The sequence below is a fragment of the Xyrauchen texanus genome, chromosome 27 (assembly GCF_025860055.1).
Source record: "Xyrauchen texanus isolate HMW12.3.18 chromosome 27, RBS_HiC_50CHRs, whole genome shotgun sequence".
NCBI classification, from domain to species: Eukaryota; Metazoa; Chordata; class Actinopteri; order Cypriniformes; family Catostomidae; genus Xyrauchen; species Xyrauchen texanus.
The window spans coordinates 22,080,687-22,104,246 of record NC_068302.1 but is presented as its reverse complement, the minus strand read 5'-3'; the positions used below and the strand labels follow the sequence as shown (position 1 = coordinate 22,104,246).

The 23,560-nt window shown below is 38.0% G+C and overlaps 1 protein-coding gene across 1 annotated transcript; it reads right to left on the bottom strand.

The window, feature by feature from the left end:
• Positions 1–222: 222 nt before the first annotated feature.
• On the bottom strand, positions 223–22,771 carry LOC127621071 (kelch-like protein 12). The gene is made up of 12 exons (XM_052094514.1): positions 22,410–22,771; positions 21,261–21,499; positions 17,168–17,321; positions 12,516–12,733; positions 10,291–10,440; positions 10,040–10,154; positions 9,715–9,821; positions 8,998–9,193; positions 8,019–8,177; positions 7,059–7,157; positions 6,724–6,910; positions 223–1,439 (listed from the first exon to the last, which is right to left on the bottom strand). The coding sequence occupies exons 2-12, from the start codon at positions 21,441–21,443 to the stop codon at positions 1,313–1,315; spliced, it is 1,695 nt and encodes a 564-aa protein (XP_051950474.1). The 5' UTR covers positions 21,444–21,499; positions 22,410–22,771; the 3' UTR covers positions 223–1,312.
• Positions 22,772–23,560: the final 789 nt, after the last annotated feature.

Here is a 23,560-nt window from a genome sequence, read left to right as displayed (position 1 = left end):
ACAGGGGGAGGTTTCATTGGACAGTTCAAATTCTTTCTTTAGGCGATTTAGGTAATTATTTTGTTCGACTACTTTTCAATACAGGGAAACAAAAAAATAAAAATATTTTAACTCAGTCAGCAAAGATACACGATCAAAAAAAAATGTGTCCATAAAGAACAAAATTAAACAAAACATTTACATGATTTACAGAATATTAACAAATATATTTACAATCACTTTCGAAAAAAAATCGGACAAAAAATAATTCTGCATTTTACCACGGCAAGTTATTGCATTTGCAAATTTAGGGGAGGAAGAGCATCTACCGGCATACGACCAGTATTCTGATAAAGTATTCTGCATTTCAAGTGTGAAACTGTGACAATTTAAATAGATTTCTGGGAACGTCCATATAAACTCTTCACACAGGCAAGATAAAATGAGATTAGATGTTTGCAGTGGTCTCAGTTTTGTTACATGATAAACAGACATTTCCTTTGTTGTCTTTATCATGAGTCACCATATTAAAACCACATATCACATCAATAATGATTGCAGAACTTCATCCATGCAATTCATCCTCTATTCATATTAATGGGTCAATTTGCCAGTATTCAACAAAACAACAATATTTTTTGTTAGTTTTTTTTAACTGAGCACACACAGCTAAATTAACCCATTCGTTCCGATTCATACTACCAGGCACACTTAAAACACAAGCATACTCCCTTTATGGCATCTTTCTGATAGTTCTGTACATGATAATGGAAAAATCCATGGTGCATCAGGCACATTTTTAAAGGGTTAAATCAATAATGGGAGCCCAAGCCATCAGATACAGAACTAAGAGATTATAATGTCATTGCAGACATTACAGGCTAAGAAAGAAATTGCACAAAGCACCTTAGTCAACATATTGAGATGAATCTGGTAATTTTCTCTCCTTTAGTCAGTCAGTCAGGAAGGACTCAGTCAGACAGGCAGGAAAGCATATACAAACTTGTCTCTTCTCAAAGACATTTTGACACCAGGAGACTATATATTGCACTTTAGAGGACCCAACTGTGTGAATCTCACATGTAACCAACAATCACATAGTTGTATGAAGAAAAAAAAACCTGGTGGCAAAACACATGTTGACTGTATCTTAAAGTTAGTGTTCTTCCTACTTCAAGGAAAAACACTGATATCTCAGATCGCAACAGAACTTAAGTCCAAATAGAGGAGAGAGTCATAAAAATGGGGTCTGGATGCTCCGCTGAGCAGAGGATCACCGATTCCGGTGTCCAAACATTCTAAAGCTCCTCTGTTTCAGACTCCCATCTCGCTCTCATTTTTCTCTGAGCACACAAACACCTGCATCACAGCGCTGTGTTGCCATTGAAGTCACCACTTCCCAGCTGTCGATCACAGGGTCATAACATTCAATACTGCTGAGTAAGGAGTTGCCATCATATCTGCAATAGGATAGACACAGGATATCAAAGAATCTTGTTAACTCAGAACATGCATTTATTTTCTCATCACAAACAATCCAATCAACTAAGAAAAAGACAATGCTGGAAAGTGTTTAAAGGAATATTCTGGGTTCAGTAAAAGTTAGAGGGGTCATGACATGAGGAATCAAAATTTCCTTGGTCTTTGAAATATACTTACATACTGTAAGTTTCAGAACTGAAAACTTACTCTTCAATAGAAAAATACCATTTATTTAAACCAAGCTACAAAAATGGCTTGTTTGGAATTTGTGGAACTTGTAACGTCATAAGGACCAAATACATTTGCGTATGACTCCCTCAAACTCCGTCATTGCACTCTTGGTCCCGCCCACTGACACTCAGTCAGTCACACAGGGGAAGAGTAGAGAGATGGGCCTGTCATGGTAGATTCATCCAAATGGGACTTATACAGGACACATTAATGTGCCTATCTGGATTTAAATGTTTTTCTACATAAATGTGCATGGCTTTGACAATTATCATGCCTCTCGCACTGCTTTTTAAAGATGCAATGTCAAGATATAACTCCAAAAACGTTGCTGTTTTCTTGCTGTTTGCAGTCTTGCATTCTGCTACTGCCACTGACTGGGAGAAATACATGCAGTCCTGTGTGTAAACAAACAGGGAAAATGTGAGATGTCACTCTGGTGAAGACCAGCGTCTCAGCTTTGGCCTATTGAAGCCATTTGAAGCACCCAACATCACCGTGGATTGTATTACGCTAACGTATTCAGAAAATTTCAGCATGGAATGTGTGTTTTATCAAATGCTTATATAGCGCCTTTTTAACCTTAATGGTATTCAAAACGCTTTACACTGTGACTCATTCACCCATTCACACACACCAATGGCGGCAGAGATGCCATGCAAGGCGCTAGCCTGCAATTGGGAGCAACTTGGGGTTCAGTGTCTTGCCCAAGGACACTTCGGCATGTGGAGTTGTGTGGGGTGGGAATCGCTTGTAATATCAACATGTATTGCTTGTGAACCAGTGACAATATGAATCAAGCTTTGCAAAGGAACTCATTTTGAAAGATGGGGCAGTTAAAATTGGATGAAAAAACTTAAGTTATCAATTCCATTCACAAATGTTTCAAAAGTTATGACTGTTTGATAGTTTATGTTGTACTTGAGAGAACAGTTTGATATGTTCAGATGAAATGTGTTGGGTGTATGTTATATGTAACCCTGAAATGTAGTACTATAATGTTGTGTTTATTTTCTTCAGATTGAGTTTAAAAAATGGCTGTATTGGAAGTACTGGACAATGTTAGCCAATAACTACAGTGACATTTTAAAACAGAGTATTTCAGACAGAGGCCAAGAGACTGTGGAAAATTATTATATATGAATAAATTATGACTGTTTGTTACAAAAAACTTTAACATTACAAGCGGAGCTCAGAGAAGATTTAAAAAAAAGAAGGAGAGAGTATGTTATGTATGGAGGACAAAACATGCAAAAATAATAAATACATAAATAAATGTAATAATAAGAAAATGAATAAAGGAATAAATGTCTTGATAAAACAAATATAATTCGTTTTTAATGAAAGTTAGTCCTGAATTTATTTTTGTATGACTTTTTTTCCTTTATTATTTTCTCTTTTTATTTTTATTCTTTAATACTTTTTTTTTTTATTATTTATTTATGCATTAATTTCTTTTTATATTTATTTATTTCCACATGTATTTATTTCTATATTCCCACATTTATTTATTTTTATATTTATTCTTACGTTTCTCTCTCTTGTATGATAATTATGTGGGCGGGTCCTACTTACCATTGGTTGATCGTATATTGAAGCGTATGCTCGATTACTCTTGACTTGTTTTGATGTGACGTCAGGTCATAGCCATATCATGTAAACTATAGCTATTTGTGGGGCTAAAAACATAACAGCTTAAGACAATCCAAGATTTATTGGTTATACTACAATCACAAAATAAATGGGGAGCTGTTTCTTCAACAAAACCACAAAATGAGCAAGTTTCATAAATTATATGAGTTAACCTTATGCTTTTATTTTATTTTCTGTGTACCGGTATATAATTTCATATTTTTGATGTACGCAAATCCATAATATTGTTTTCTGTTGTTATGATTGTTCATTGTAAAAGATACAACCATACTTCATTTCCCTGATCGTGTATGTATGCATGTATATATCAGTTCTGCAATAAAAAAAGGAATTAAAAAAACTATAGCTGACGCTTCACATATATATAGAGAGTTGCGCAACTTGCAAATGAAGTGGATAACCACACATCAAATGACTGTTTCATTTAGAGTAGAGGTGCTTATTGATGGTTTAAGAGACCTGTAGGCCGGTATGAATGTCGAAGCGCATCCTGGATTGTTAAACTCTCTGCAAAACGTTCCCTGCATATTCAAAATCTGTATCAGTCAGAGGGTGCTAAAGTGGGACGTCCATCTGCTCCCGATAAGTACTATTGAGCTCTTAACCAATGATGCACTGGAGCTCCGCAAGGACCGCCTCCCTCATTTCCATGTTGCACACAGAAAAGTAAAAATAAATACATGTATAAATAAATAAATATATAAGGGAATATATAAATATGGAAATAAATATATGTGGGAATAAATAAATATAAAAAATAAATTAACACATAAATTTAAAAAAATATGCTAAATAAATGAATAAATAATTAAAAGTTAAAAAGAATAAAAATAAAGTTAAAAATAAATATAGAAAATAATAAAGGAATAAAGTCATACAATAATAAATTCAGGAATAAATTTAATTAAAAACGAATTATATTTGTTTTATCAAGACATTTATTCCTTTATTTATTTTTTTATTATTACATTTATTTATTTATTATGCAGGTTTGGGCCTCCATAGTTATGACCCCCTTTTTCAACTTGTTCCTCGTTCTCTTAAAATAAAAAGCACAAATTTCGGTTCTAGTGAGGCACTTACAATGGAAATGAATGGGACAAGCCATAAACGTTAAAACGTCAAAATTATAGCCACAAGATGTAAACAATATGTTTGGTAACATGATTTTAGTGTGATAAAATCACTTCCTAACCTTTTCTATGTAAAATTTTTAACCAATTTTACAACTTTGTGGTAGACGTAATAATAATAATAATAATAATACATAAGTCTTATATAGCGCTTTCCAAGGAACTCAAAGACGCTTTACAAATGAAACAATCAATGGTGAGAGTGGTATTATAGATTGTAGGCAAGGTGAAACAGATGGGTTTTGAGCAGTTTTTTGTAGGTGGTTAGTGAGTCCGAGTTTCTGATGTGGATGGGGAGTGAGTTCCAAAGGGTGGGGGCAGCGATGGCGAATGCTCGGTCCCCCAAAGTTCGGTGTATTGATTTGGTGATGGGTTTGAGAAGGCCTAAGTCGGCAGAAGCGGAGGCGTCGGTAGGGGCGGTGATGCTGTAAGAGGTCTGTGAGATATGGAGGTGCCAAGTTATTGAGGGCTTTGTAAGTGATGAGCAGAACTTTGTAATGGATGCGCTGTTGTACAGGGAGCCAGTGAAGCTGTTGAAGGACAGGGGTGATGTGGTCTCTGGAGCGGGTGTGGGTGAGGAGGCGGGCAGCGGAGTTTTGAACGTATTGCAGTTTTTTTATATCAGAGGATGGGAGACCATATAGGAGACTATTGCAGTAGTCGAGTCTTGATATAATGAATGCATGAATGAGAGTTTTCGCAGCAGATGTGGAGAGGGTAGGGCGTAGACGAGCAATATTACGTAGGTGGAAAAAGGCAGTTTTGGTGATATGACGGATATGTTGCTTAAATGTGAGTGTGGGGTCAAAAATGAAACCAAGATTTCGGATCTGGGTAGAGGTGGTAACTGTATGGCCATCAACGGAGAGAGTGAAGTCTTGGGAGGAGGGGGAGGAGTGATTTGGGACCAATGACGATGATTTCCGATTTATTGCACTTTAGTTTAAGGAAGTTGGCGTTCATCCAGGATTTTATTGCAGAGAGGCAGGTTGTGATGGTTAATACTGTGGCAGGAGTGATGGATCTGGTGCTAAGGTATAGTTGTGTGTCGTCTGCGTAACTATGGAATTTTAATCCATGCATATGAATGATAAGTCCAAGGGGAAGCATGTACAGGATAAACAGAAGGGGACCTAGCACCGAGCCTTGATGGACTCCGTGATTGACAGGTATGGTGTGAGACGTACAGTTGTTGATGGATATGAATTGAGATCTGTTGGTAAGGTAGGAGGTGAACCAGGAGAGAGCTGAGCCAGAGATGCCAAGATGTTGTAGGCGTTGTAAAAGGATGGAGTGGTCAATGGTGTCGAAGGTGGCAGAGAGGTCAAGTAGGAGGAGGATGGAGAGGGAACCAGAGTCAGAGGTGAGCAGGAGGTCATTTGTTACTTTGAGTAGTGTAGTTTCAGTAGAGTGATGAGTACGGAATCCAGACTGAAAGGTTTCGTAGAGCTGATTTGATAGGAGGTGGTGTTTTAGTTGAGAGGCGACCGAGCGTTCCAGGATTTTAGACAGGAAAGGTAGGTTAGAGATGGGGTCGGAAGTTGTTGGGGTTGTCAGGATCCAGGCCAGGTTTTTTAAGTATTGGTGTGATGGCTGCAACTTTGAAGGAAGAAGGAACTGTTCCAGAGGTGAGAGAAGAGTTGATGATAGCCATGATGAGTGGGCTGAGGCAGGGGAGGCAGTGCTTGACCAGTGCAGATGGAATGGGGTCCAGTGGGCAGGTTGTGAGGTGGATTTTGTTGAAGTGGTTAGTGAGATCGGTTTCTGTAATGACTGATAGGGAGGGGAGAATGATGTGAAATGGAATGGATCAGTCAGATTGAGGGTCTGTGCTGGGTGAAATGTTCACAGAGAGTTCTTGGTGAATGCTGTCGATTTTGTATTTAAAGAAGTTGATGAAATTATTGCATATATTGCATACGTAACGCTGTAAACCCTAAAACGACTGTAAAAACAATGAATTACAGCTCAAATAATACACACATTTTAACAGATTAATTAACTTAAGTGCTTTTATAAAATTATAAGCTTCACATTTCTGCCTTTAAACTCCAAAAATTGGCCCCATTCACTTCCATTGTAAGTGCCTCACTGTAACCCCAATTTTTGCCTTTTTTATTATTTTTTTAAGAAAACAAGGAACAGTTTCCTTTTTGTAGGAATCAGCATTATGCCACAAATGCTGTTGACTGAGCTTAACTTGTATTAAACGTGGAATATTCCTTTAATGTGCATATTGACATCTCACCCTGCAATGGCGTAAAGGCGGCCCCTCAGGACAGTGGCACCGACATAGCAGCGTGGAGTGGTCATATTGGCTACAGTGGTCCAGTAATCTGTGCGTATGTTATAAACCTCTACAGAAGATAGGTGGGCTGTGCCATCAAACCCTCCGACAACGTATATATGATCATTCAACAAAGCCACGCCAGCACCTGCCCACACAAATGAAAACAGTTGAGTGGTGATAATGCTAGAAACGTTATACAGAAAAGTTTGGTTTCCCAACTACACAGTTAAATATGTTTTATGACTTATTACATGATATAAAATATATGCATGTATTCATCCATGCATGCATACCCGATCGTTTGTTGGTCATGGGAGTGATGCTGGTCCAGTGCCCTGTGTGAGGGTCATACCGCTCAACAGAATTCAGGATGTTCAGACCGTCATAGCCTCCTGCAGCCATAACAACACAATCACAGGACAGAAGAATTGTAGATCTAACTAAACATGTTGGTGCCAACCATCCCAGCTTTCTATTCTTATGCATGCTGATTGGGAGGAATTGTATTTCTGGTTTCTCAGTACAAGAACACCAAAATAATGTATCACCAAAATAAAGTCTATTTACCTTATATTACAAATGTAACTTTTTCTCTGAGAATAAATATGGTGCATCTCAATCAGCTCCCTATGTCGTGAATCAGTATATCGTGGACACAAATTCAGGCACTGGCACGGGTGTTAATACTCAATTACCTGTGACACGATAACGGGCTCACGCATCACACCTGGTATTAATCAACAACATCGCTGTATAGATGATGCTGTCCTGCATTTTCGTTGTAGATATTCAAATGTACAGAGTTATTATGAAAGACAAATGACAAAGAAATAAAAATATAAAAGAGTGTATTTTTAAGCTTCTTCTAACAACTCTAAAATGTAAAAGATTGTTTCCATTTCATGATCATTATGGATGAACGACATTACAAACAACGTCGCTTTTAAATATATATATTTTTTTGACTTCATAGTTTTACACTTGTGCTCGAAAGACTTGAGACTTAAGAAAATCTGATGACATATCCGCTAAGGGGACATAGTGAGCAAGGATGCTCCCTGGATTTTACTGTGCATTCTTCGACATTTTAGGGAGCAGACATTTCAGTGCACAGGAACGATTTCGCAATTGAGATAGCCCTAGAAATGGCTGACTCACTGATCAGTGCCCTGACTACTGAACTAGGAAGCTGATTGAAACACATCCATTGTATCATTCTGAAGTTCCATACATTTTAATCTGTAGAACATTACCTAAACAGTAGATGAGTCCACTGGCAACTACAAGTCCTGCTCCCTCTCTGGCGGTCTGCATATCTCCCAGCATGCTCCACTGGTCAATATTGGGGTCATAACGTTCCATACTGGTGTGACGTCGACTACCATCGAATCCTCCCGCCACATAGATCATATCTGGGAAAGAAAAAATTATCAGTATAATGTAGGGCAGAAAATGGGAGTCAGAGAAGTTTTGCAAATACCAACATTTTTATTGACACTAAAGATGGTTTGCTCAACTGAAAATAATTCTTCTGAAAAAGAAGTGCTTTAGGCGATGTTCAGCCTGAGAACATTTACTGAAGGAAATCACCTACTTAACATCCAATGAACACACAATTTAGACTTACAGAACTTGTTTGGTTAGAAGATTTAGTTTCAGCCTTGTGTTATCTGTACTGCTTCAATTCATTGTCAAAACATCTCAAACAGTCTTCACAAATACAGCCCGCATTAGGCCAGAATTTAAAAGAAAATAGGGATGTACAAAACTACATATTCCCAAGTCTAATCAATCTTAAAAAATCTTGTGTAATTACACATTAATGTTTCTTAGTGAGAGTTCACATAAGATGCATTCTTGGGTTCAAAATGGAGCACAGACAGCATGGAACTGTGCATAACAATGCATAAGTCTCAAACCACTTTTCTGAAAGTTGGCCTATTTTTATCATGACATGTCAACTTAAAAACAACACAAGCAAGACTAAAAAAAAAAGAGCAGTGTGCATGGCTGTGGCAACCATGCTTTAAAGGGGAAGAATTTAAACTCTTTTCTGAGAGGGTTTTACCATGTAAATAAACATTCTACAACAGTCAACAAATTGAAATAAATTAGTCGACCTCACTAAACAACTAGTCAACAATTAAGGCTCATCCTTAAAAAACTCTATTAAAGTGTACAAAAAAGCATCAGAATAGCTTAGGTTCAGAGTGACAAATGTGACAATTTTACCTCCAAGAGTTGTGGCTCCCGCAAGTCCTCTACGTACATTCATTGTGGCGACGGAATACCAGACTCCATCTTCATCTGCTGTGTAGTCCAAACACTCAACCGAACTCAGTCGTGATCGCCCATCGTACCCACCAATAACGTAAACACGGTCATTAAGCGCAACAGTTGCAACATACCGTCGCTTCCTTGCAATGTTCTGGAACATAAAAGCACAAGGTAGGATGTTATTTTGAACAAAGCGGTCAATTACTACTTCGGTCAAAAATGCACACTTTACATCACACTTACATTTACATTTACATTTATGCATTTGGCAGACGCTTTTATCCAAAGCGACTTACAGAGCCCTTATTACAGGGACAATCCCCCTGGAGCAACCTGGAGTTAAGTGCCTTGCTCAAGGACACAATGGTGGTGGCTGTGGGGCTCGAACCATTGTCCTTCTGATTACCAGTTATGTGCTTTAGACCACCACCACCACCACTTACTCCAGCATGCAATTAAATACCACAGACCAGCAAACAGTCAGAGTCATAACATGATCTGGGGTGATGGATGCACAACCACAATTTGCTATAATTTGCCCTTTTAGCCACTGACTTTGGGGGAAAAAAGTGAAGAGGTGTGTGTTACGAGGAGGAGGGTGTGGCCAGGCCGCGAGGATGCACACCCTCCTCCTCATCACAGTGTGCTCAAAAGATGAAAAACTTCACTCACAGGCAGAAAGCTCCACTCCCTGGTTTTGGGATCATACTTCTCAACAACGTCAATGGGAGATTGTTGGCTTCCAAATCCTCCGATTACCAACAGGACCTCTTTGGCACCTGAAAGCCATTAAAAAAAAGTCTGAATGCATTATAACAAGGCTTCCCTATAAAATCAACAGGTTAAGGCAGGCTTATCTGATTCACCAACAGCCTGATCTTACATAATTAATTTTACACCATCACTGTGACTAATGGTCTAAAAAAGTAATTTTAAAGGATTCATTGGAATGAAGGATTTCAGGCCTAAATACTAAAAACACACAGAGGCATCAGACCGAGTCTTGCTTGGGTTCGAGGACACTGCATCTCGCTTCGTAACTCTGGCCGAAGGTGAAACTTCTTTGCTTCATCCACCAAATCTCGACATGGCAAACTGCAACGTATCGATGGCTAAAACACATGTACACATATCACTCCATTTAATGTACAACGATCACTGAATAATGTACAAAAAATTAACTGCAAAAATACATGCAACTGCTTCATCCTGTACACTTATTTATTCAGGTGCATTGGAGAATCTAACCTCTATGTCAATGACATCAGTGATGTATCGTGGGGTGAGCAGCGGCATGCGCACATATTCCAACAGATCGGGCAGGTACGGCTCTCTCTCCTTTTTGTTATGCTTCACCCAGCTCAAAACTGCCTCGAAAACAGGCTCCTCAGAGTCAACCTGTACACACACACACACACACACACACACACACACACACACACACACACACACATATGTTGGTCTACCTATCATTATGAGGACTTTCCATAGACATAATGACTTTTATACTGTACAAACTATAGATTCTATCCTCTAAACCTAACACAACCCCTAAACCTAACCCTCACAGAAAACCTTCTGCATTTTTACATTTTCAATAAAACATTGTTTAGTATGATTTTTAAGCGATTTGAATTATGGGGACACTAGAAATGTCCTCAAATCACATTTATAGCATAATACCCTTGTAATTACTAATTTGTAACTTACAAAATTGTCCTCGTAAATCACAAAAACACGCACACACAAATACACACACAAATACACCATTCAGATTGTTCAGACATAATCTAGGACAAAGATTCCTGAAACATGACTTTATTGCAGTGATTATTCCTTTTTATTTTCAAGGTTTAGAACCGCAACTTCTGGATGTGACCGTAAATTCAATTGCAGTGGCTGTAATTACACCTTCACAATAAATGGGCCATGTTGAAAGACAGCAATTTAACAACAGTCTGTGTGTGTGCATAAAGAGATAAAAGACATGAAAATAAAGGGGGTGGGCTGCACTTGAAAGGAAACCAAAAGAAAGACAAATTCAAACTTGCAGAGAAATATAATGCCCAGACAGCTGGCCTGAACTGGTTTCTATGAGTGAAGTGCAAAATTCTGTAAAACAGACACAGTTAAAGATACACTGAAGTCTCACTCTGATCAGGAGATTTTATCAGTCACAACATTAAAACCACCAGCCTAATATTGTGTATGTTCCCCTCGTACCACCAAAACAGCTCGTCCCGTCGAGGCTTGGACTCCACAAGACATCTGAAGGTGTCCTGTGGTATCTGGCACCAAGACGTTAGCAGCAGATCTTTTAAGACCTGTAAGTTGCGAGGTGGGGCCTCCATGGATCGGGCTTGTTGGTCCAACACATCTCATAAATCCTCAATCCGATTGAGATCTGGGAAATTTGGAGGCCGAGTCAACACCTTGAAGGCTTTGTCATGTTCTTCAAGCCATTCCTGAACAATTGTTGCAGTGTGGCAGGGCACATTATCCTGCTGAAAGAGGCCACTGCCATCAGGGAATACCGGGGTGTATGTGGGGTGTATGTGGTCTGCAACAATATTTAGGTAGGTGGTACTTGTCAAAGTAACATCCATCCCATGAATGCCAGGACCCAAGGTTTCCCAGTAGAACATTGCCCAGAGTATCACACTGCCTCCGCCGGCCTGCCTTCTTCCCATGGTGCATCCTGCTGTCATCTCTTCCCCAGGTAAATGATGCACACGCACCCAGCCATCCACATATCTAAAAGAAAATGTCATTCATCAGACCTGGCCACCTTATTCCATTGCTCCATGGTCCAGTCCTGACATTTTCATGTGCATTGTAGGCATTCTGCCATGGACAAGGGGTCAGCATGGGCACTCTGACTGGTCTGCGGCTACGCATCCCCATACCCAGCAAGCTGCGATGTACTGTGTGCTTTAACACCTTTCTATCGTGGCATTGCGTTTTTCAGCAATTTGTGCTACAGTAGCTCTTCTGTGGGATCGGACCATATGGGCTAGCATTCGCTCCCCAAGCACATCAATGAGCCTTGGGTCCCCATGACCCTGTCGCCGGTTCATCAGTTGTCCTTCCTTGGACCACTTTTGATAGGTACTAACCACTACATACCTGGAAAACCCCACAAGACCTGCCGTTTTGGAGATCTTCTGACTAAGTCGTCAAGCCAACACAATTTGGCCCTTGTCAAAGTCACTCAGATCCTTATGCTTGCCAATTTGTCCTACTTCCAACACATGAAATTCAAGAAATTACTGTTCACTTGCTACTTAATATATTCCACCCTTTGACAGGAGCCATACAGAGATAATAAATGTTATTCACTTCACCTGTCAGTGGCCGATCAGTGTATAATAATCTTTGTTTCACTCAGACTGAGATATCCATAAGAACAAAGGAGATGTATACAGGTAAGGTAAAGTAAGGGAAAGACAATGTTGAAGTTCAAACAATCTCACCTGGATCTCATCACACTTGATGAGCTTTTCCACCTCACTTTGACTGAGCAGCATATACTCTTCCTGTTGCACCACCTCTGCAAAGTGCTTCTGTGAGAACAGTTCAGCAGCCTGCATCAAGTCCAGACAGTTATGCGTTTCTGCAAAGTCTCTGATTCCCAGACAGTTTGATGGATCCAACTGACTATTAAGAAAATCACAGCAAGCTCTCTTCACACCTATGGGGACCACACATGCACACAAATAAACATGCACACAAATAAACATACACACCATCAAATGGGTTTAAGCTGTGTAGTAACAAGGCCCAATATAAAACAGAATAAGCAGATACAAATAAGCAAACTATTTTGTGTATTAAGTGTGGCTCTTTAATAGTTTGATTATTGTACAGTTAATTTAGAAGTATTAAACAATCATTTTTAATAGTTCATTACATTTTTAATAGTTCACCCAAAAATGAAAATGTTCTCATAATTTACGCACTCTCATGCCATCCCAGATGTGTATGACTTGATGTGTATTTCTTCTGTTAAAATAACAACAAAAAAAAAAAAAACGATGATTTTAGGAGAAAAATCTCAGCTCTGTAGGTCCACACAATGCAAGTGAATGGTGGCCAGAACTTTGAAGGTTCAAAAAGCACATAAAAGGGAGCATAAAAGTAATCCAGTTACCAATCCATATCTATAAAAGAGATATGATAGGTGTGGGTGAGAAACACATAGATATTTAAGTCCTTTTTTTACTATGAATATCCATTTTCACTTTCTTCTTTTGTATTTGGCGATGCACATTCTTTGTGCATATCACCACCTACTATGCAGGAAGAAGAATTTATAGTAAAAAAGGACTTAAATATTGATCAGGTTCCATATTCACAATTTTTTTATCTTACCACTAAGAGTTCTCCAAAGAGTTCCTAGCTAGGAGTTTTTGCTTAAAACTGCAAGTTTGACTAAGGAAATCTTAAGTTGAGAGTTAAGCAGAGTTGAACTTGTTGCTATGGAAGACGACACGTTTTATTAGCATGCGCTTTTAAATCGCTAACAGTGATTGGTAGACAGGGAACCACTATTTGTCAGCTAATATACACATATACATATATACATATATATATACATATATATATATATATATATATATATATATATATATGAGCTGTCAGAATTAACACGTTAATTTTTTCCTAATCGTGATTAACTTATTTACCATTAATACGGCATAAACACTGGTGTGAAGGGTGAAACCTTTGTAATGTGTCCATCTGGAGTCATTACACTGATGCACACTTCACAACAGACACAGCGCCAGAGCCCTTCTACCAAGAGAGCCCACAAGCTTAGCATAAAATTGCATAACACAGCGGTGCCATTGACATTCTATGGGCGGTACTGTCGCTGAGGTTATCTCAGTAAATAAGAGAATCTTTGACATCTTCCCTGTCAGTGATAAAATGAAGGAGTCAGGAGGTCTTAGCGCAATTTGATGTACAAAACAAGCCCAGATGGGACTTGTAAGGCACATTTGAATTACCACAGAAGCAAGTCATGTCTTCACCAAAATGCAGGATGAAATGTTATTTCCTGGAAGTGCTTCTCATGGTGAGTTCAAAGCACTGCTGATGTTGACGCTCTGATGCAAATCATGAACACAGCTTCACGATTGCTGTAACAAAGCGGAGAGTCACAGTCTACCAGCAGATTAATATTGCGGAGGATAAGAGTTTAAGAGATTTAATGCCCATTTAATGCCCATACATACATACATACATACATATATACTGTGTCTGCGTCTGGCACCAACAATCAACCACTGTCCAAATCACTGAGATCACATTTTTCTCCCCATTCTGATGGTTGATTTGAACATTAACTGAAGCTCCTGACCCATATCTGCATGATTTTATGCACTGCTGTCACACAATTGGCTGATAAGATAATCGCATGGATGATTATTGGTGCTAGATGGGCTGGTTTCAGTATTTCTTTAACTGCTGATCTCCTGGGATTTTCACACACAACAGTCTCTCGAAATTTACTCCGAATGGTGCCAAAAACTGAAACAAATCCAGTGAGCGGCAGTTCTGTGGATGGAAATGACTTATTGATGAGAGAAGTCAACAGAGAATGGCCAAACTGGTTCGAACTGACAAAGTCTATGGTAACTCGGGTAACTCTCTCTACAATTGTGGTGAGAAGAACAGCATTTCAGAGTGCTATTGGTTGTCACTATTTTGGCGGCACGAGGGGGACCTACACAATATTAGGCAGGTGGTTTTAATGTTGTGGCTGATCGGTGTGTGTGTGTGCGTGTATGTATGTATATATATATATATATATATATTAGTCAATCTTAGGGACTTAGAAGTCCTCAGGGGGACATCTAAGCTGTCGTGAGTTTAGGAGCTACTTTTAGCGTTAAAATGCTTCATGAATTACTCTTAGATACAAATCTTAAGAGTCACAAAATTATGAGTGACACGACCCTAATTTGCCTAATAGAGTTGCTCCAAAATTTCCACGTTAGGATTTTTTTGTGAATACGGGCCCGGTTTCTCACCTACACTTATATCTCAAGACACGGATTTAGCTACTGGAGTCTTATTGCTTAATTTTATGTGGCCTTTATGTGATTTTTAGACCTTCAAAGTTCTGGCCACTATTCACTTGTTCTAAAAATTATTCTAAAAATCTTAATTTGTGTTTAGCAGAAGAAAAGAAAGTCATACACGTCTGGGATGGCATGAGGGTGAGTAAATGATGAGAATTTTCATTTTTGGGAGAACTATTCCTTTAATTAAATTTTTTTGGAAAGCAACCCTCAATGAAAAGCAACCCTGCCTGATACTGCCACCACCCTTCTTGACAGGGATGGTGTTACCTGGATGTTGGGCTGCATTTTCATTGTGCCAAACATAAATGTTTTTCTTTTAGGCCAAAGAGCTCAACTTTTAAAAAACAGGCCACAGATTTTTGTTCCCTGAATGTCCACAAAGGACTTCCCTTTTTCAGAAAGCTAGACAAAGACAGGTCAGATTTAATAAGGTTTTGTAACAGGGCTTTTGGCACACTCCAGTCAACAAATCAATGTTGGTCCTTCTCAGAAAGGGCTTTTACCTTTTCTCTCAAAAATGCCAAATCAGTTATGTGCTCAAGAGATTGTTGTTGTTTTTTTTGTATTTTGTTCAATATACTGTTTCTAAGAAGGCTAAAAGCTTTACCAGATTATAATAATGTATTACTTTCTGGGAAAAGTAATATATTTCACTAACAATGATTTGTTCTTAACAGTGGAGACAAAGATTGATAGAAACTCTTTCAAGTCTTCTCTAGACTTTATCCTCTGCAATGTTCTTATAGTAGATTTGTGACAATAATAACCCCCTCATGTACAACAGGTTTGTACACGTGCTTGTTTTCTTCCCAGTGGAGCATTCTCTTATGCTCTCATCTAGTTTTTAATGCATATTCCCTAATGGCATAAACATAAAATCACATCAACCAGAAAAAGTTGAAAACACAATCGGTCATTCTTTTTTGTTTTTTACATTAGACATACCAGGATTTCATTTATTTTTCTCTATCTGGTTTGAGTATTCTGTAACTGCTGATCTACTGGGATTTTCACACACAGCAGTCTCTAGAATTTACTCAGAATGGAGCCAAATACAAAAAAGCATCCAGTGAGTGGCAGTTCTGTGGATGGAAATGATTTATTGATGAAAGAGGTCAACAGAGAATGGCCAGATTGGTTAAAACTGACAAAGTCTACGGTAACTCAGATAATTGCTCTGTACAATTGTGGTAAAAAGAATATCATCTCAGAATGCTATTCTGAGATACGGGTTGTCGCTGATTTGGCAGCACAAGAGGGACCTACACAATATTAGGCAAGTGGTTTTAATGATCTGGCTGATCAGTGTAGAATGATATCTTACTTTTACAGAAAATACATCTAATCTGTGATCAGATTTTCAACAGATATGGCCAGACATGCAGTCCACCAGTAACAATAAAGCGACAGCAGAAGGAACAGCCACTATAGACTTCACAGAACAGAGACTAGCGACATCAAGTCACTACATGTGTGAACAGAGCTTTAGGCTGCTTACATGCAGACAAAATAATGTAATAAATTAATGATCAGAAACACAAAGATATGAATTGACCCTTTGCGAAGACCTGCCTTAACTGACCAATCTTATCTTAGTAAATGTTGCCATCAGCCATTTTCATCTGACAAGCTTTTGCTTTTTTCTAATGAGAGTCTATGTAGTCATGAATAGTTTTAAGCCAAATTTTATAGAAATTATCCAAAAATATGGGGGAAAACACCCATTTTTGCAGGGTCAGTTATAACAGTGACAAAAGGTACCCAGGGTGGAAACATGCTTTATTTATTTTTCTTAAAATAAATCTTAAGTACATGCTATGGATTAACCCTCCTAATGCATTCGGGTAATTTTGGACCCAGTAGAGGTCAATCATAATTATTAAATTCCACAATTCCACAAATAAAAAGTGCCGTTCATGGCAATCTTCCTTTCATTCTTATGGGAAGTTCTGTAAAGCTTATCAGAGCAAGAAACTGTAACCAGTGTGGGTTGGAACTTAGCGCAGGGTCAGTTGGGCAGGTTTGTGTGTTTGTACCTTTAAGCTGCAGAAGACAGGCAGCGGGCAGCAGCTCCTGCACATTTTCAACGGTAACCAGCACCGTCTCTGTGTAAACAAAGTCTAGCAGGATCTCCATAGTGGAGGCAGTTAGGCCCTGAATGTCCACAAAGGACTTCCCTTTTTCAGAAAGCTAGACAAAGACAGGTCAGATTTAATAAGTGAATAACTACACTAATATAACACATACCTGGAAAAAACATACCATACAAAATGAATGACATCTGTACTGTCAATGTGTGTATTGTAGCTTCTTACAGTTATTCTAACATTTTGCAGAAGCTAATAAAAATTAGTTTCACACTCATTGTGAACAGTTTTGAGGCACTTGGATTTGTTGTTCCGCTCTTTACACAATACTGAACCAGAATTTGTGTATCATTCTTTCATTTCACATTCAATTAGGAATTAAAAATCTGAAAAACAAGAAGATATTTTTTTACTTCATTAAATAAAAATGTAAGAAATTGGAAAAATAGCCACAGGACACTTTTTGATTAATTGATTTCACTAATATAGGGCTTAAATGTTTGATTCTCACATATGGGTGGGCCTGAAATGCCCCTTTCTTATTGGTCAACCTGCACCGTCGTCTTCCTCAATGCTGTGAGACAGAATACAAGTTCTCTGCTGTTTAAATGTTAAGATAAATTAGTCTCAGTTAATATTAAATTATTTACCATTTATTCTCCAAAACTCACCACGTTTATTGCAGTTGAGCTATCTCTCTCTCATAATAGTCAGACACAGTGCCTACACATAAGCGTAAAATATTCACTGAATGCAGACAGGGTTTCGTCTTAATGCGATTCAGCATTATGACAATCTTTGGCTCCTTAAGCAATTGGTAAGTGCGACACACACACAAAGATGTTTATTAAGATTAATTCCTCGCTCTGTATGCCAAATGTCTTCTAACAGTTATCCTTCTTGTTTTATTTATTTATACGTGGTACCATGCAGTGCAGCTGATCAGTTGGGCACTGGTAGTCCACACTGCACACTCACCACGTTAAGGTGACCAATGTCACTTTAAAGCCGGGGACAGTCCCGATTTTACAATCATGTACCACGTCACGATGGCCTTAAAGTCAGGACACATTTTGTCCTAATAATTAGTCTAAGGCACCTATAGTTTGATTGCTTTAAATAAGCGTTTTAAATTGACATCAGTGTTTTGTGCATTTTTTAAATGAGAAATCAAAGAGCATTGAAAGAATCAGTTTATTTTCATTTTTACATATTGCAGTGCAATGAACATAGCTAGATGCTGTTCAGGGAATATACAGACTTAACATAGGCTGCATCCAAGACAGATGCACATTCATGCCAGTGAATTATAACAGCTACAACACAGTAAATAATAAATTACCAGATCATTCCCACTCCCATGTTTTTCAATGGGAATATGGGTAGCCTTTCCCTACTGGGTCATATATGCAGTTTTGTGTGCATATTATTATCGGACAAATGTGAAGGCTATGTGTAAATGCTGATTTAAAATTCACTGGTCAAGCTTTTGAGAGACGAGCATTTATGAACTAAATAAAATAAACTTGCCTTCTTTTAGCATCATTTCCATGATTATCAAGTCCCTCACACCTAAGCTCCCAGAGCGGGGTAAAGTTAGTTTTAGGTTTTTTGTATCCACGCTCCCTGCCGGCGGCAACTTTGCAAAGATGGTATATAACATAAAAATATTTATAAACACATGGTATATAAATATAAAATGCATATAGCTATAATATTTATATATTACACATAAAACACTCCACTAAGAACTGTCAGTTGGTGTGGCTGCAGAGTAATGACTGAAAATGATCCGATGGCTTTCATTGCTTACTATTAAGGGACTGTCTGAAACTTCTACTCACTATTAAACACAGGCAGTGTCCAATCACTCATTCAGTTGATGAGCAAGTTTAAAACATTAAAGGTACACTTTTACATTCCAAATGTTGTATTAGGTTGCTAGTTAAAAGCCTGAGATACTCCAAGTGAGACTTTTACAGTAAGTCCAATAATATGAACAGTAATATATTATTTAAAATAAATAAATAACAATTCACCAAAATTATATTTTCAAATTGTAAATTTTGTAGTAATTTCCCAGCGTATAGACTGACATACTACTGTACAGATGAGATATAAGTTCAATAATACAAGTCCAATATTTGATTATTCGATAAAATAATAAAATCACCAAAATGTTATTTCTCATTCCAAAGGTTGTAGTAAGTTTCCAGTGGATAGACTGATTTATGACAGGTGTGATTACTACAGTAAATTCAATAATATGAGTACAGTATCAGGTTATTTTAGGATAAACATCATACAAATTTCTGAAAATTTTATTTTCACATTCGAAATTTTATAGTATCTTCCCAATGGATCCACTGGGAAGTTACTTCAACCTTTTAGAATGTGAAAATAATGTTTTAATTAATTTTAGTGATCCCAATAAATAAAGCCATAGGCTGCTCTCACTGCTACCATCAGGCAGGCGGTATCGCAGCATCAGGACCCGCACCAGCCGAATTCATGACAAATTCTTCCTCAAGCAATCAGACATTTGAACTCTTGATCTCTCACGATTAAAATACATCAGCACTGCACTTTATTAATCTTACAGTGTACTTTCATAAATTATATTCTCTCTTAACAACACACTGGCAACTGACTATCAACTGACAGCATGAATGTCAACACAATACAACCTACTGTATATTTTTATATACTATTTTTATTGTATACTGTGCATTCTACATTGTGTGTATTCTATATTGTGGTGTGTGTAATTATGAGTATATTAGATATGTAAATTGTGTTGTGTAAATCTGATGTTTATTTTAGATTAGTATACGTCTCATCGCTGTCATGACTGCTATGTTGCTCGGAACTGCAACCAAGAATTTCACCCACTGTTGTACTTATGTATATGGTTGAGTGACGATAACGGGATTTGATTTGATCACTCTACTAAACCTGTGAATCTTTTTATTTTTAAATAAACTTGTATTTTTTTTATAATAGAACATGCACGTCACATAAATGACTGCTCTGACACCAGTGACATTTTAGTTGTGGGTGGAGTTTTCAGACAATCCCTTAACCACCACTGGCAAATAGCCAACAAATATCGAACCTAAAACTAACCTAACCCCACAGTTAAACGTAAGCCTGTGTCTTTACAAAGTAAGTATATGCTTCAATAGTCTTCTGAATGTATGCTTACTTTCATCATCTAATTTATAACCATGCTTTTTCAAACCAGAGCAATGTCAAAGACAGCAGGTTTATGTGTAGAGCTGTCTGATAAATGTGACTATTTGATGAGAGAGCTAGCTCAGCTGCAATAAACATGGTGAGTTATGGAGAATAAATGGAACAATTAAACAGCAGAGAACTTGTATTCTGTCTCACAGCATTGAGGAAAACGATGGTGCAGGTTGACTAATAAGAAGAAAGGGGCGTTTCAGGCCCACCCATATGTGCAAATCAAATATTCAAGCCATATTTTAGTGAAATCAATTCATCAAAATGCACAGTTTCCTGTGGCTATTTTTCCCATGAGCATTAAATCGAAATTATGAAAAAAGAAAATTAAAAAAATAATAATGTTTTTTAATATTAGTTTTGTAAACAAATAATAAAATAAGTTGTTTAACCGATTTTGAATTCCTAAATGAATATGAAATGAAGGAATGATACATGCATTAACCAGCTTTTTGAGGCAGTTCCACTCAGAGTCATCATCTCTGAGAATAAAAGAACACTTGCGCCTCCTAGTGTGAAGAATCAGAATTTATTTTACCTACAGAGCTGAAATATTCATCTAAAAATCCGTTTTTCAGCAGAAGAAAAATAGTCATACACATCTGGGATGGCATGAGTGTAAATGATGAGAGAATTAAGATTTTTGGGTGAATTGTGCATTTAAGGTGGTTTGTTCAGGCAAATAATTTGAGAACAAGCTGTGCGCTTACATTGCCAGGTGAAAGCACTGTGGTTTAAACAGTGATTTCTGGCACATTTTTTTAAAACAAGTGTGGATAAGGAGGGTGTTTGTTACCTCACTGGTGAACATGGCACAGAAATAATCACTGCAGGCAGCCAGCACAATACGGTGGGCAGGGAAATCTGTGCCCTCCACCCTTAGAGTGATGTCACACAGCGTGTTGCTCTTCCTCAGGGCATTCATGGCGTTCAATATGGATTTGGCATGGGAATTGGTCATGATGTCCTTGGGTGCCATGACAACAGGGGGAGGGGTGGAGTGACAAATCCTCAAGCACAGCAGGATGATGCCTTCTGCAGGACACAACCAATCAATGACTACTTTAAATGACCGATAATCGCAAACTTCCTGGCAACAAACTAAAAGCAGTCTCATACATAGATGTTGTGTACGCATCCCAAATTTGGGATAAAAAAAACAACAACACACTTTTTATTAGTTAAACACTTAGGTGACTGTGTGGCGGACTACTACACCAATAATAAATTCCCAGATCAAGAGAGGAGCGATATTAATTAGCATTGCATGGCACGTCGAAATCACAATCTGTGTTTTCTTTATAGAAGTGGCTGTGTTGATAGCTGCTGTAACATGCACAAGTAAAGCCAATCTTTTCACGTTTTATGAGAATGGCTATATTAGCTATAAACACAACCAAATAAAAACTGATCCATAGAAATGGGGTAATAAACTTGCCCTTGAAAATGTAGAAAGTCGGTGTAAACGTTTTGATAAAGTTGTTTAAGATCGCCGTTTAATGACTTATAAAGGAAACAAATATTATAAGTGTACCACAGGATCATACTGTCATACTTGCCTCAATGAAATAACCCTCTACGCGTATGGAAACGATAAGATTTTAATTGAGACATTAAGGAAATTAAGACAATATGGAACTTAATTGTGTGGTAACGCAGCATGATAAACCATCAGTTGTAATAAAATGTAGAAAGGATTTGCTCATCTGTGCTGTACAGTAGCTTTATGACAACCTGTTACAGTTTGTGCAGTGGGTGCTCAGACCGCAACCAGAAATAATTTCTAAACATTTATTATTGTTTTATAAAGATAATTTCCTCAAAAGGTGCTTTGTGTAATTCAAGTAAGAGTTTAAGCGTTGCCTCAGTGTGATAGGGGTGCATGCTAAAGCTAACTTAACACGGATGCTAACACACATACAAACACATTTGCACCTGAACTCACAGTGTTCAACTGATCCCCAGCAGAACAGAAATGGACCAGAACTAGATGACAACAAACGGCGGTCTATTTGTCCATCTGCTGGCACCCCTCTCAAGGAGAGCCTCGCATGTGTAGTGAATTAATTCAGTTACTTCTATTAATTCTACTCCAGCAGTGAAGCGAACAGCGCTCACGTTAGCGCGCATCCCCAGCAAAACAGGTCGTGTCTAGAAGGGATCCTTCTCTCGTTAATCTCGCGAGATTCTTAAACGCCGTTAATATCAAGTCGCACAGCAACAATTAGCGTTCATAAAAAATATTTTTAAATCGTCTGTTTAGAGGAACAGTGTTATGACGATATTCTTCTTTCTTTTTTTTAATGGCGGTTCGCAAGCTTAAATAGTGCATTACCGCCATCTACTGTAAGCATTGGATCAGAGACTGCCTCTATTTTAACCCCTGTCCCCTTAATCCTCCGCTGCGTTTTCAGCTACTCCAGTGTATGCTACGAGCCCCTCACAGGCCAGAAAGAAAGGGTCCCATGATATCCACAACACAACAGTGTTTTGTGGGCGATGTGGGCGGAACTTCCGGTTACGTGTAAACTATTATGTTATAGACTAAGGCAGAATTAAAAATGACAGAAATTTGAGAACAAATTATCACAGAATTATAGTGAGGTGATGTTGTTCTTCCCCACCTATCTGTTGGTGATTATGGATTTTAGGATGATGGCCAAATATAAGCATTTAAGTTATTTTGTTGATTCTTTATCCATCTATGAAAGATCCTGATCAGACTAACCTGAAAAGCTATGCAGCCTAGTAGCGCCTTCACAGCTGTTAAGTTGGACATGTTTTGAGAACTATAGATAATTCTGGATATTTTAAAGCATATATTGAGTCTAGTCAGTACCTAAAGAGTTTGTTGTACCAAGATTATGTAGTTACTGCAGATATACAGTGGAGGTCCAGACAGCAGGCGATGAGACTGACCTGTTGCCGTTTTTCAGATAAAATACAATTATTTTGTGGGATATGAATGGGTAGTAAGCTCAATCTAGCTTTGTAATTGTCAATTTACATATTTAATCTCCTTATCTAAATGCTATAACCTACATGAAAGCAGAATTACAAATTACAGAAATTTGAGAACACATTATCACAGAATTA